The sequence below is a fragment of the Ixodes scapularis genome, unplaced genomic scaffold (genome assembly GCF_016920785.2).
Source record: "Ixodes scapularis isolate PalLabHiFi unplaced genomic scaffold, ASM1692078v2 ptg001946l_1___fragment_3__unscaffolded, whole genome shotgun sequence".
NCBI classification, from domain to species: domain Eukaryota; kingdom Metazoa; phylum Arthropoda; class Arachnida; order Ixodida; family Ixodidae; genus Ixodes; species Ixodes scapularis.
The window spans coordinates 1,860,753-1,875,384 of record NW_024610214.1 but is presented as its reverse complement, the minus strand read 5'-3'; the positions used below and the strand labels follow the sequence as shown (position 1 = coordinate 1,875,384).

At 44.1% G+C, this 14,632-nt stretch overlaps 1 protein-coding gene across 1 annotated transcript in view; it reads right to left on the bottom strand.

The window, feature by feature from the left end:
* Positions 1 to 3,107: 3,107 nt before the first annotated feature.
* Positions 3,108 to 14,632, bottom strand: part of LOC115327728 (neprilysin-4-like) — a 148,116-nt gene continuing 136,591 nt past the window's right edge. Inside the window, exons 19-20 of the mRNA XM_040217273.1 lie at positions 13,345 to 13,421; positions 3,108 to 3,207 (exon numbers count right to left, since the gene is read on the bottom strand). Coding sequence (XP_040073207.1) covers positions 3,108 to 3,207; positions 13,345 to 13,421 — 177 coding nt within the window. The remainder of the gene's footprint in view (positions 3,208 to 13,344; positions 13,422 to 14,632) is intronic.

The window sequence follows — 14,632 nt, the reverse complement described above, 5'->3', positions numbered from 1 at the left end:
AATCTACCTAAACCACTCTCTTGTCGGAGACTGAGTTCCATTATTTCTTCATGGGAAGCTTGTACAAAGGACGGCGTTAGGAAGGACACGGGAAGGTAGTAGTGGTTACAAGTCATTTTGGTACTTTCATAAGTAATATGATTACGCTTGGAATTAATTTTTAATAAATTTATTCTGATGATTGCAAAAGCACTTTAAAAAGTAATCGGTTACATTTAATTTGATTACTTGAATAGGTCTCCGCCAGGATAAGGCCAAAGAGAGAGCAACGGCAGCTGTGAAATCGCCGCTTGTTGAAAGTGTCCGGAGTTTCAGTGAGCCTTAGGTCCGACGCGCGTGGTGTTAAAAAACCAAAATGTTAAACAACGTTCACTATGCTACCTTGATTGTGACATAAAAATGCGACGTCCCAACCATGCAATGTGATGAGTATGCCTGAGACTCAAAACCGATGCCAAGGGCACAGGCTCTGGCTTCTTGAACTCTGAAAAAAATCTGCACGCCTCCTTTCCCGCACATCACTCCATTAGCCAATGAACGCAGCTTACAGAGGCATTTCACCAAATGACGGTGCCAATACATAGGATTGGACAAAATAACGCAGTTTTAGTTTTAAGCAATGCAAGCGTGACGTTTTGCATTGCATAATGTCACAACTCAGACTGCGTTTTTTGGTCTAATCATATTTTCGACATCGTCATTCGCTGAGCTGCTTTCTTAAGTTGCGATGATTAGCTCTCCGAGTGTTCTGCGGCAAAAAGGACGCACGGGCGCTGTTTTAGAATGTGCATCACTTGTCTAGTATTTCATTAGAAAAAATCGAAAATTTGCCTTATAGTAAAAACGTAAGATTCAGTACAACGGCGGCATCATCAACGGACACGAAATCTCTACAAATGTGATAAATCTAAAAATGCAAGAAAGCAACCAATCCTGACTGATCAAACAGAGCATTATCGACATCTGTTATTGCCCACAAAATGGGAACCTCTCTTCCCTTTTTGTTTACTTAGAGTTATTTCCTCGATATCACGAATCAAAATAAATACAACGTAGTCATGGGAGGCGATTTTAATCTCAACATGCTAATTGAAACAACCTGTAAATTAGAATACAATTTCATGCGCTCATTAAAGCGAACGGATGTGAGATTAGGTAAATACTGCAACAAGAACTACGAGTGAATCATCGAAAAAATTGGATTTATTTAATACAAGCACGTATATAAAATCTGGCGTGGTGATAGCTTATATAAGCGATCAGTTGGGTATATTGTTGTGTATAAAGAAAAAGCAAACTGTGATCATAAAACATAATATTCAGTTCGCCATACACTTTCAGATTATAACGCCTGGTAACATTTACGACTTCAGACAGAAAATATCTTGTTTGGATTGGGATGATGTCCTTCATGCAACGAACGCAGATAAAGCATGCGATTTGATCTTAAACAAAAAAGGAAAAGAAGTATATGAAAGCTGTTTTCCGAAACCAAAAATTTAGAACACTGATAAAAAAGGACGGAAACCTTTGTTTACTAAAGAATTACTCACAATTCTTCTTACAAAAAATACGTTATATAAAAAATATGTGAAAACAAAATCAATCGAACAAGTAACCGTTTTCAGACATTATCGAAACAAATTAAACAAAACAAATCTGAAATGCAAAAGAAACCCATTTTTTGTGACTTTTTTCTTTCGTGTAATGACAAAGTCGACGTTGTTTAAAAAAAAACACACACAAAAAAAAACTGAAAACTGTCTTGGGTCGTGTATGTTGCACAAAACAAGTAGAAGGGATCAACCACAATGGTTAAGAGCTCTGAACACAAACATTGTCAAATGCGTTTAATGAGTACTTTACGAGTCTAATTAAAAACGTGAAGAGTAGGATGATTGCAAATATACCAATACTCGAAATAATCAAGCCATGTCTCTTAGCCTGTTAAATGTATCATTTCTTTTGGTGACTGCATCACGACCGCTAGTTAGATGGCTCAGGGACTCGTCAAATTGTTTTGCACAGTTTTTTGTTTTTTTTTATCCTGTCACCTTTTCAGCATGATTTTTTTTTAAAGCAAAAGGTATTATTCTTACAATTATTATTTTAGTAAGTGTTTAAATATATCGGTGTGCCAGCACCAAGACCTTAGGGTGGTTTCTGGGACCCAAATACAATAATGACGAAATAATATTATTATTATTTAATGTTATTATTCTTATCTGTTATTACTATTATTATTATTATTATTATTATATTACTATTGAATATGTTACCATTTCTACCTAAACGGGTTCAGTCACACAATTCCATGTCGGCTTTGACGAACCAGACTGCTTCGTCATGAGTATAGTCCTCGGAAGTAAATGTTGAATTGTATTGAATTATTATTAATATTAATATCATGTCGCAGCAAGAGTTGTTATTCCGATAACGGAAACGTGGATGATTATTTTGTATGCTTCCAAGTTTGAGATGACCAGATTAGTGCCCATGTTTTGCTTGGTACATAAAATTGAGAGATGTTATCGAGTAGTCAATGTTTATATCAGTTCTTAAGTACCTTACTTTCTGGACTATAGTCCAGAACTCTATACGTTTGAAATCTGGCAAATTACCCGTGGTGGACTATCTACGGATGCGGACTATTGATGGACTTGTTCTTAAATATTGTTCAATATGACGAGATATTCCAGATTTTGTACATGTCAGGTTATGTTAATGATGAGTTCTGTATCGTAGAAGCTATTTTTTGTGTGTGCTGATTAAAGTTGCGCTTTTCAAGATGCGTTGCTAATGAGAATTTCACGTGCGAACTATGCGGACTAGAGTTCAAAAAATAACGATAAGCAGCAAGAAAATATTGAACAATATAAAAAAGCGTTTGAAACCAAATGAGCCGCGTAATTCCGTCGAGAAAGAACGACATGCAAAGTAACAATTACGCATATTTATGCACTACGTGTTTTCTTAGTTTTATTTGACATACTTAAAGCTTTTATATCTATAGCGTCAGTGCGCCTCCGCGCCATGAGAGATCCAGGGTTTAAATTGTTGTATTTTATTCACATCGATTTTGATATTGAATTGTTGTTTGCGTTAGGTCACCACATTGTGCATTTGTTTGTAATGTTCATAGTCGAGTTAGGACTGCAGGAGAACACGCGTAAAAAATCTGGAGAATTTCCCATTGGAAGGTTCACCCTGGGGGAAAAAAGCAAATAAAACTGTAACTCTTTTGTAATCTCTGGATGGCAAATTTATTAAGACTGTGCTTCAGAGAAAAGTATGAAAGTATACTTATTAAAAAAATTAAGGCAGTAATTTTTTATCACAAAAAATATTGCAACACAGAAAGCTGAAGGAACTGATTTATCTCATTGAGCAAAAATGACATGATTTAAAGCAACAGCAGGTTTTCTCTTGACTGACTACAAAGTCAACATAAAAAGTGTTACCTTCTTGTCGCCTACGCTCAAATTAAAACCAAACTCCTGCCATGAAAATTTTGCATCATATCATTTCGTAGGTATTTACACAGGTCCACTTATCAATGACTGTCTTAAAATGCTTTGACCATTTTCATTTAACAATAAAATGAAGCACTCTTTAGGTCACGTAGTTTTAACACTCGTGCCACCGAGGTTGCGACCCCCCTATTATAGGTGACTAAAAATATTATGAGAGTTCATGTACAAAAACAAATCAGGCAAGAATATTTAACACAACGAGAATTAAGATGACTTCGTTGTGCACATTTTTATGCTTTATTATACTGGGAACTATATTTTCTTTGTGTCTAGCTTTTATATATTCGAACTCTCCTGCCTTTCTTTTTAATCATAACTTCGCTTTGTACACCCTGTTTGGCCAACGCCAGTGAAACTGTAGTTATTGTTTACCTAAGCTGACAGGGTTGCTGAAGAGACATGCTTGTGGTACTATCAGTGGCATGTCTTTTATCGTTCTCTGTTTACAATCTTTGTCCGTGAATACCCCCGGATACCGTGATCACGATGTGCAAGACGGACGGTTGATTGGTCTAACTAGCACGCCGATTCCAACGTCCTGCCGGGTTAGAGGTATAGGGGAGATGGTAATGCTAGCTCGCTCAACTTTTAACGCCCTCACAAAACGATCAAGCACTCACACAGAGTGGATACAAGTGCTGCGTCGGCGCGCTGCCGCAGCTCGCGTTTAATCATTGTTTCGGTTGACGATCGGGGTCAAAATCGTTGAGTTGATGCTGTCGTTGTGTGATTATGATTCTTAATGAGGAGGCACTGAACAGGGATTAAGGATACTTAGTAACAACTTGCTGTGGTAGTTAGGAATACGTGACAAGCGTTGGTAGTGGCAGCAATGCCAAAAATGCAAGACATACATTGTCAAGGTCGAGCGATTTATAATCTCACCCGCGAACTTTTATTCCTTTAAAGAATATCTTTCATTTAATATTGTAATTATTTTGTGCACGTTATTCATTTAACTTTAAAAAGGCAAACACGTATTTTCCGCACAAATTCATCTCATTGCTATTGAGAAGTTGAGAATCAACTTGTTCCACCGAAGCGCTACTTTAGGGGTCAGATCCTGCGTCTATGGCGACATACTCTATAATTTTTTTTGCTAAATTATTGCGGTCTATGAGCTTCGTAATATTTCTACATATATCGGAACTCTCTAAGTTTGCTAGTGAGGCGTGTGTTTAGTGTATATGACCCATACACAAGGATAGTAAAAGCAAGCCTTTAGATACTGATTTTATTGTGACTACGCAATCAGGATGTATTGAGGTCCTCGTTAAGCTGTCGAACTCACCATTCCTAAAGTAAGCTATAATACGGTATAAGTAAATCCACTCTAACTTTCGCGGGAGGTGTGCAATCAAGAACTCAAGAAGACGTTTGCCAGGCAACACCGACGCGAGAGGGCCGAAGACCTCCTTCGAACAAGGAGTCAAGGCCTAGATGAGAGACACACCAGCTTCGTCTAGGATGCTCTCCGCCTGAACGCTCACGCCGACACTTAAGCCACCGACAAAAAGAAACTGCGTATCCTCATATGAGGTGTGAAGTATGACATTTTCGGTGATCTTATTCGCAACCCTACTTATACCATCGAATATTTTATCACTATGACCATAAACCTGAAACGTGCCCTCCTCGCTAGAGCCAGCCACTACCGTCAACACTCGAGCGTAGCTGCTTCTTCGCTATCGTGCTACGACATCAGTTTCAGCTTCACTGGCATCCGCGACATCATACGTGAAGTCGTCCAGGAAGAGCTGAAGAAGCTGCTGCCCGCTGCCTCAAGCCAGGCACCACTTTCCATCGCCAAAGTAGTGAGAGAGGAGGTTCAACGAGTCATCCAGTCAGAGGCTCCCGTCATCGTGGCCTCTCCCGAAGAGCCATTGGTGACATACACAGCAGAAGCCCGACGGTCGCCGCCGGCTGCTCCCCTCTACCAGGCGCCACTTTGACGAGACGACCCTTCTACGCAGTATCCCCGACGCCAGGAAGATCGAGCACACGTGCGCGGTGAACCTGTTGTGCCAAGAAAAACCGACGTCTGGCGAACGGCTGACCGACGACCTGTGTGCTTCCACTGCGGTGAAGCTGGCCACGTATGTCGACGATGTGCTTACCGTGAAATTGGACTTGGACGGTTCGTGGGAGACGCCCCGTGTCCGAGGTACGGTGTGCGAACGAGGGATATTAATTAGTCCTTGCGGCGGGCACCATCCCCTGGGCAGGCTCCTCCCCGAGGATCCCGCTGGCCGTCCCAGCGCCGTCCCGTATCACCTCCTCGTCGGTCCCGTCGAGAGAGACTCGCCGGAAAGAGCACTGCCCTAGCAGAGATTCTTAGCGAGACGTGCCCTGTAAATTCGTCGTTCAACAAAACTCTCCCAGAGATGTCATTCTCGGCATGGACTTTCTGTGTTAAAACGGCGCCGTGATCGACCATGAACAGAATAAACTGACGCTGTGAACCCCTGTTTTGCCTCCAGAGAAACTCCAAACTCCGAGTCCGAGTCGCTGCCAACCACATGAACCTTCCGCCGCAATCAAATGTTCTTGTACCCGTCGTAACCGATGCAGCTACCGGCGGCGAAGTTGTTCTGGAAGACAACCTTCAATTGCTCCTGGGAAGAGGTATTGGCGTCGCAAGAGGAGTAGTTAAACTTTAAAATGGGCACACTGGGGTACTCGTGATGAACTTCCGACAAGAAACGGAACACCTCACGAAAGGAGCAGCTGTGGGCCACGTCGAGGAGCTCCGGAACTCCACCGAAATCGCCGCGATTACTGAAGAATCATCGCCACTTCAGCAAGTCTGTGCGTCGCCAGCGGTGCCAGGCCGTCGTTTCGGACCTGCAAGCATGACCCTAAGCTTGCAGGTCCGAAACGACGGCAGCGTATTAACCTACGTCGGGGAAGGTACGCCCAATCGCCGTTGCGAAGCACCGCATCGTTACCAAGGACGACGCGGTACCTGTGTATCGATCGCCGTGACGAGTTCCTGTAAAAAAAGCGAGGTAACCCAGGACCAAGTTTAAGAAATGCGGAACGACGACATATTCCAGCATTCAAGCAGTCCGTGGCCTCTTCAGTCGTACTGGCTAAGAAGAAGGACGAAACGCTTAGGTTCTTCGTGGTCTACCGGAAACTGAAGGCGGTGACAAAGAAAGATGTCTACCCACTCCCCCGCATTGACGACACGCTAGACCGGCTGCGACACTCTCGATACTTTTCATAGATGGACCTGAAGAGCGGCTATTGGTAGATCAAAGTTGAAGAACGGGTCTGAGAGAAGACCTATTTCGTCACACCGGATGGGCTGTACGCGTTCAAGCTCTTCCGCTGGCTGGAAAGTTGCTGGCGCCGTGCATAGCCCTTCGGACTATGCACGGCGCCAGCAGCGATTTAGCGTGTCATCGACACCGTACTGACAGAACTGAATTGGAAGAGCTGCCTCGTCTAGCTGAACGATGTCGTAGTGTTTTCCGGCGACTTGGACAAGCACTTACGACGACTAGGAGCTGTTCTCCAAGCCATACGGACCGCCGGACTGTTCCTCAAGCCGTCGAAGTGTCGGTTCGCCTAAGACGAACTGAAGTCCCTAGGTCACGTGGTTAGTAACGAAGGCATTTGTCCAGACCCAGAGAAGACTCGCGCCTTCGCGGCATTTCCAGCGCCGGAAGACGAGAAGGGTGTGCGAAGATTCTTTGGACCATGTGCCTAAGCTCGGCGCGTCATTCAAGATTCGCAAGGATTTCCGCACCGGTCACATACCTCAGGAAGGACGCCGAGAAGTTCAATAGGGCCGAGGAGTAGCAGCAGGCACTCGACGAGCTGAAACGAAGTCTCCAGACTCATCCAGTTCTTGAACACTTCGATATGGATGCGGATACCAAGATTCACACGGACGCTAAAAACGCAAGACATCAAGCGATACTGGTTCAAGTGCAAGGAGGCACCGAGCGAGTCATCGCCTACGCAAGTCGGACACTGTTCAAGGCGGAGATAATTTACTTCACGAGTGAAAAAGAATGTCTTGCGGTCGTCTGGTCAATCACGAAACTTCGTCGGTGGTTGTACGGGAGCCCGTTCTGCATAGTCAAGGACCACCACTTGTTCTGCTCTTTTGCGAACCTCAAGGAGGACCCGTCAGGATGCCTCGCTGGATGGGGTCTCATATTACAAAAGTTCAACATGACTTCGGCCTACAAGTGAGGTCGCAACCACAACGATGTCGACTGCCTATCAAGAGCCCGTCGAAACGCCTTCCGGTAGTAGCGACAGCTATGACGGCTACTGCGTAATAGGCGCAGTGAATACCGATGACATGGCATGACGCATAGGGCATTAATAGAGCATATAGAAGGATAAGGGAGTACCATGCCACGCAGTTTCTCACAAACCCTGTAGACATTCGCATTCAAAAAGTGTACTCCACAAGGAGAACTTTCGGGACAACAACTGGCCGTGGATGCTGGTAATGTCAACCGATCTTCGAGAGAATATCTTTCAAGCCTGCCACGACGACCCGTGTCCGGACACCTTGGCTACAGCCGGATACTGGCGCGTATTCGTGAAAAGTAATACTGCCCCACGCTTCCCAAAACCGTCCACCTCAACACACGATCATGGTACGAGTGCCAGCGACGCAGGAAACCGCAGACGAAGCCGGCAGATCAGCTGCAGTCAGTTCCTCCGCCAACTGCACCGTTCCAGCAGATCGGAGTGAATCTGCTTGGTTGTTTCCTGCAGTCAACCCTGGGAAATCGTTTGATAATCGTAACCATTGATAATCTAACACGACACGCCGAGACAAAAGCCCTTTCGCCGCGGACTGCTGTGGAACTCGTCAAGTTTTTCGTCGAGTCCGTCGTCCTACGACATAGCGCTTCTCAAGTCCTTATTACACTTCGGGGATTATCGCTCATGGTGCAGCTGACGCAAGAAATTCTTCAGCACAGCCAGACTAGCCATCGTCGCACCACGGCCTACCACCCGCAGATTAACGAGCTGACGAAGCGGCTTAACAAAACAGTCACGTGATCTCATTGTTCATGGACGTAGAGCGCAAGACGTGACAGGTTGTGTTGCCCTACGTCACGTTCGCCTACAACACTGCGCTTCAAGAGACCAGCGGAGGTATACACTTACAGCTAGTACATGGTCGGAAATTAGCAACAATGCTGTGCGCTTCGCTGCCCCACGAGTCAACTAACGATGGGAGCGACGCTCAAGTGGTAGTGCAAAGGGCCGAAGAAGTCTGCCAGCTCGCCCGACTCCGGATTTAAGACCAGCGACGTGTCGATGCTGGCCGCTACAGCGTTCGTCGTCGGGACGTCTACTTTCAGTGCGGAGACAGAGTGTGGGTGTGGCAACCTATGCGCCGTTGCGGTCTCAACAAGCTGTTCAAACGCCACTTCGTACCCTACAAACTGCTTTGCCGTTTCGGTGATCTAAACTACAAGTTTATGCCCGACGGAACATTGACTACATCATACCGCCCTCCAGGACCGGAAGTCGTCCGCGTCGCGCGTCTCAAACCGTACTACGGTCAATAAGACTATGAATTGGATTCTTGTACTACGCTCGATAGGGCCGTGTTTTACAAGCTTCCGTAGTGCGACATTATTTGCGTTTATTTTGCTGTTTTGTTTCCTGGCACGTCGCATCGAGACGATGCGCTTTTAAAAGGGGGGAGTAATGTCACGCTCGTCGCCGAACTAACGCGTACGTGGCCGAATGGTTACCGCGTTTGGCTATCGCTCGGAGGCTCCAGATTCGATTACAGGGATCGGACTCCTCTTTTATTTATCCTTTCAACATGACATTCTCGTAAGTTCAAGAGCCTTGTCATCTCATAGAGTTACGAACGTTCTACGCGCTTAACGTTCTGCGTCGAATGTTCCAGAAACCCACGCTGGTACAAAAGATGCTCTGCGTGGCGGCCCGGAGTCAGTGTCACTATTGCGAGGGATCGTGCTACTCCGCCGACCTTCGACATCTGTGACGCTACTTCTTTGTATATTTTTTTGGCATAATTTAGCCAAATTAAACGTTTAGTTTCTGTACATTCGTCACCTCATCATCAGTTATTCGTGATAATATGAGCCATACAGAAGGCTAATAAAAGCAAGCGTTGAGATACAGATTTTATTGTGGCTAAGCAATGAGGATTTATTGAGGCCCTTGTTAAGCTGTCTAAGTCATACCTTCTAAATTAAGCTATATATATATAAAACAAAACAGAATTAAAAAAGGGATTTGCTAAAGTGGTTATTTGTGCTAGTTGGTAATGATTGAATATGGTTAACATTGAGAACAAATAGAAAGGAACAGTGAAGACGGAAATGAGAACAGACAAGCGCGTGTCTCTTCTCTCTTCCCTCTTGACAGTTCCTTTCTATTTGCGCGCAATTTTAACCATGTTCAAAAAGGATTTGTTTTAGTATGTTATGCAGGTTACACGTTCAAAGCACAGATGTTTAAAAACTTGAAGAAACATAACTACATGAATACCGCTTGGGAAGCGGCTGAAAAAATGAGAATTTCCCAGCAGACTAACTCTGCGGTTTTGTGAAACGTCGGCAGTATTATACCTAGGACTAATGTTGCGATGCAGGCGATTTGGTTACGCATGTTGAAAGTAGTGAAAGCGCGCAATAAAGACGAATACGAAGACGGAGATGCAAACAGGACGAGCGCTGACTATCAATCGATTTTTTTATTGTAAAAAATAGAAACAGCAAAATAAAACCAGCAAAAGCCACAAATGCTACAAATGTGACTAGTCATCAATGACTCGGAGACCACACGTGTCAATAAAGTCCACTTCCTTTTTGTGAAGGAAAGGTGAGGGCGGACTGACACACTTATCAGGACATTCCTTCGTTATCATGTAAGCCTCCAGTACCTCCCTCGCCACCTTTTTTTTACCTCTACCAACGATTGTAGTGCCTTGAAAGTTGGGGATGCAGCGGGCAATCTCTGCAATGTTTGTGTAAATGGGCTCCTGTTGTTGAATGCAGTGATAAAGCATGTTCACGCAACCGTTCATTCAAGCACCTGCCGGTGTGGTCTATGTAAACCTCGCCGCAGCCCAATGGAATTTTATAGATCACGCCCACCGCACATTCCACATATTTGTCTACGTGCTTCACTGTGCACTTCACTTCACTTTGCCTTTTTCTTTTATCCTCGGACATAGTTGAGCCAGTTTACGTGGTGGTGAGAATACCAGAGGTACCTCGAACCTTTCCGCCACTTTCATTGTATTGTGTGACACCCTGTGTAAGTATGGCATCACGTAACAATAGCCGAGGTGCGGGCTGTTTCCGATAATGCGCCAGATGAAGAACGGGAGAGATGCGTTTTGGAGGGTGTGGATTGCCTGTTACGGTGTACCTCGATAAAGGCCCAGACACATAATGGGGGCAGGCTAAACGAAGTCGTTTCGTTTTTCCAGAGCAATAACTTAAGCCTATTAGAGGCAGACAAAGAGGGAGGGCTCGTGGCGCTTCCAATAGACATGATGGAATTCAGGTCTAGGAACGCGACCCGGAAGAACTTAAAGCTGTCTCATCTTGAACCCAAAAAGCTCAAAACGTCTGCGCTCAAATTGTGCAATGGTCTTGAGCTTGCAACGTTGGAAAAGAAAGTACAGAAATGCAAGATCACGCATCTTGATGTTTTTTTTTTTTCTCCGCAAAAACCCATAAGCCTAATACGCCGTTTCGAGCAATCGTCACGGGAAGGGGATCGTGGCAAAAACAGCTTAGCGTCTATTTGGAGGCGCACTTGAGTGCTGTAGATATCAGTGACCCCTTTTTGGTAAAAAATTCTCAATCAGTGGTGGAGTTTCTTAGGAAAAATGTTCCAGGGGATGCCGTGGCGTTTTCTATAGACGTAGAGGATCTTTATTACTCTATCCCCCACCAAGAATATTTGAGGCAGTACGTGAATGTATTAAGAGAAACGGCGTGGTTGGTTTCCAAAACGCCTGTGGTGTGAGTGTTGATGGTTTTTTGGAACTTTTAAAATTTTACTTGGAGTCGACTTTTATTCTTTTTGGCGGCCGCCATTACGTGCAGAGAGCTGGTATCTGCATTGGTTCCTGTGCTGCCCCAGTGCTTTCTGATATTTTTTTTGGTTAAGTATGACCGAGCCATTGAGAATGCCTTGAAAGGCCAACCTGTGACCAAGTTGTTTATGCACGTAGACGATTATTTAGTGATTTTGCAAAACTGTGAAAACCTTACTCTATGTGAAGTTGTTGAAGATGTGATGAAGCGTGTTTAAAGAAAGTTCTAGAGGCCTGAAGTTCACCTTTGAACGCCAGGATGGAGCGTTTCTACAGTTTCTGAATTTGCGAATGCAATTCACAGGGGAACACGTGTGCTGGGGTTACAAACGGCGTACCCAGAAGGGAATCCTCCCCTATGATTCGGCGCATTCGAAGTTGGTGAAATGGAGCATTGCGTCGTCATGTCTAGAGACGGCAATTGGAAAGTCATGTCACCATGCCATGCACGACAGCCTCTGTAGTCAGGTCAAGAGACTTGGAAGCGCAGGGTATCCTACTTCCCTTATGCTCGCAGTGGCTGAGAAACTTGTGAAGAAGTTCAGGGGCAATAGCCAAAAGGACAAGCAAAAAAAGAAAGCAAGACCCCACGTGATGCCATACTTACACAGGGTGTCACACAATATAAAAAAAAGTGGCGGAAAGGTTTGATGTGCCTCTGGTATTCTTAGCACCACGTAAACTGGCTCAACTATGTCCGAGGATAAAAGACAACGCAAAGATAAGCGGAAATGCACAGTGAAGCACGTGAACAAATACGTGGAATGTGTGGTGGGCGTGATCTATAAAATTCGACTGGGCTGCGGTAAGGTTTACATAGGCCAGACCGGAAGGTGCTTGAATGAACGGTTGCCTGAACATGCTTTATCACTGCGTCCAACAACAGGAGCCCATTTATACATATATTGCAGAGACTGCCGCTGCATTCCCAACTTTCAAGGCACCACAATCGTTGGGAGAGGTAAAAAAAAGGTGGCAAAGGAGGTACTGGAGGCTTACATAATATAGAAGGAATGTCCTGATAAGCGTGTCAGTCAGCCCTCACTTTTCCTTCACAAAAAGGTAGTGAACTTTATTGACAAGTGTAGTGGCCGAGTCATTGATGACTAGTCACATTTGTAGTATTTGTGGCTTTTGTGGTTTTATTTTGCTGTTTCTATTCTTTCCAATAAAAAAGTTTGTCTATAGTCAGCGATCGTCCTGTTTGCATATCCGTCTTCGTATTCGTCTTTATTGTGCGCTTTCGCTACTTTCAATATACCTAGGAGTGTCTTTTCTATTACACATATATAAGAATGACTGACTGTACAGTACGAAATACAAAATTTACGGGTGTCCCTCTGCTATGTCTGAAGCATAAAGATTCTGGAATGACGTTCAGGCAAAACTGACTTCAAACATTGAGAGATAAGGATTATTGAGCGGTGGAGCTCGTGACCGAACATACTGGAAAGCCATGGAGACGAGGAGACGCCAAAAATGGGAAAACAATCAAGAGATGGTTGGGAACCTGTTACACTTCTTTGCGTCCCCTCGTCGCTGGGGTTTTTCAGTGTGTTGCATGTTCAAATATGCCTTGTTTTACATCTTTCCGTTTGTGAAAAACTTCAGTCGTACGATAAACAAAACTGAATAAACTTTCGCAAATGCAACGGAGAATGTCGTGTCATTACAGTGCTCGTTATAGTGACATATGGAATTATCTTTGAGGATATCGAATCGATCAAACAAACATTAACTCACCGAAACTTGCCAGGGCTGTGGGGGTCATATTTTACATCATATCGCAGCCTCCCTTCCCTAATATTATTGCACCAGACCTAAAAAAAGTAAAAAAAATATAGATGTTTACAAGTCTTTTGTAACGACGTATTAAAGCTCAGCTTTTGAGGAGGGGGAGGGAAGGGTACGGAGGGGAATGTATGCACCTCCTCTTCCTCCTCCATGCCTCCCCTCTTCCTGGCCTTCTGCCCTCTTATTTAGCGGAAAGTCCTTTGCTAAATTTTCCGCTAAATATAGCGAAAAAATTTAGGAAAACGTTTTTCTGCCAAATCAAGCGGAAAATGGAATGGGTTTTGAGGTCACGTGACGTGAATTTCCCCACTAAATGCAGCGGAAAAATTACGCCGGGAAATTTAGCGGGAAATTGTCCCAGAATGCAGCGCTCGCATTACGCCGACGCCGACGCCGATGCCGACGCTGAAGTCGACGCTGACGCCGACGGAAATGCCGCTTAAACCGGAAGCGGGCGACTAAGAGCTGTGTTCTGAAACGTAGCGAAGAACATACTGCTAATCGAAGGCTATCTTGCTCATTATGTTGCGATTTCTTACAGTTTTTGTTGCCTGTGAAATTGACATTTCACTCTCGAATTTCAATAAGGGGCAATGCTTGTATTGTAATAAATTTTTTCTAGAAGGTATGCCAGACCATTGACATGAAGAGATGAGCAGTATGTTTAATACATCACATCTTCTCTGTCATCGGTATGCGTTTAATGTTTTTTTTTATAGACCATCAGGAATAGTACTCTAAAAAAAACTAATTTTGTAGTTGCATTAAAAAGGTATAATAAAAACTTGGCTGATATGTAGACTTAACTAATACTATATTGAAATATAGTTTGTACGCGATACTGGCCAAACTAGGGAAAGGACCGCGGCAGAGTTCAACATATTATTAAACGCAAAGTACACTTAATATGTGCTAAAGTGTTCTTAAGCTGCTTAGAGTATTCCGCATTCTACTTGTTATATCCCTGCAGTTTCATTGGCGTATTACTCTTTGCCAAGAAACGAAACAAATCAAATCAAATTAGTTTATTTGATGTCACATGGCCAGAAGGGACATGACAAAAGGGAACTCTGGCAGATAGCTGTTCACTAGCAGCCTGACGAAGGACCCAGATCCCCATGCAGTTTGTAGCAACATTGCTGAGTGAAGTGAAATATTCTGCACATATATCCTTAATTATCTAAGGAAACAGAGTGTTATGAAGGGAAACAGAGTGTGTGAAAATATCTGGCCTTCA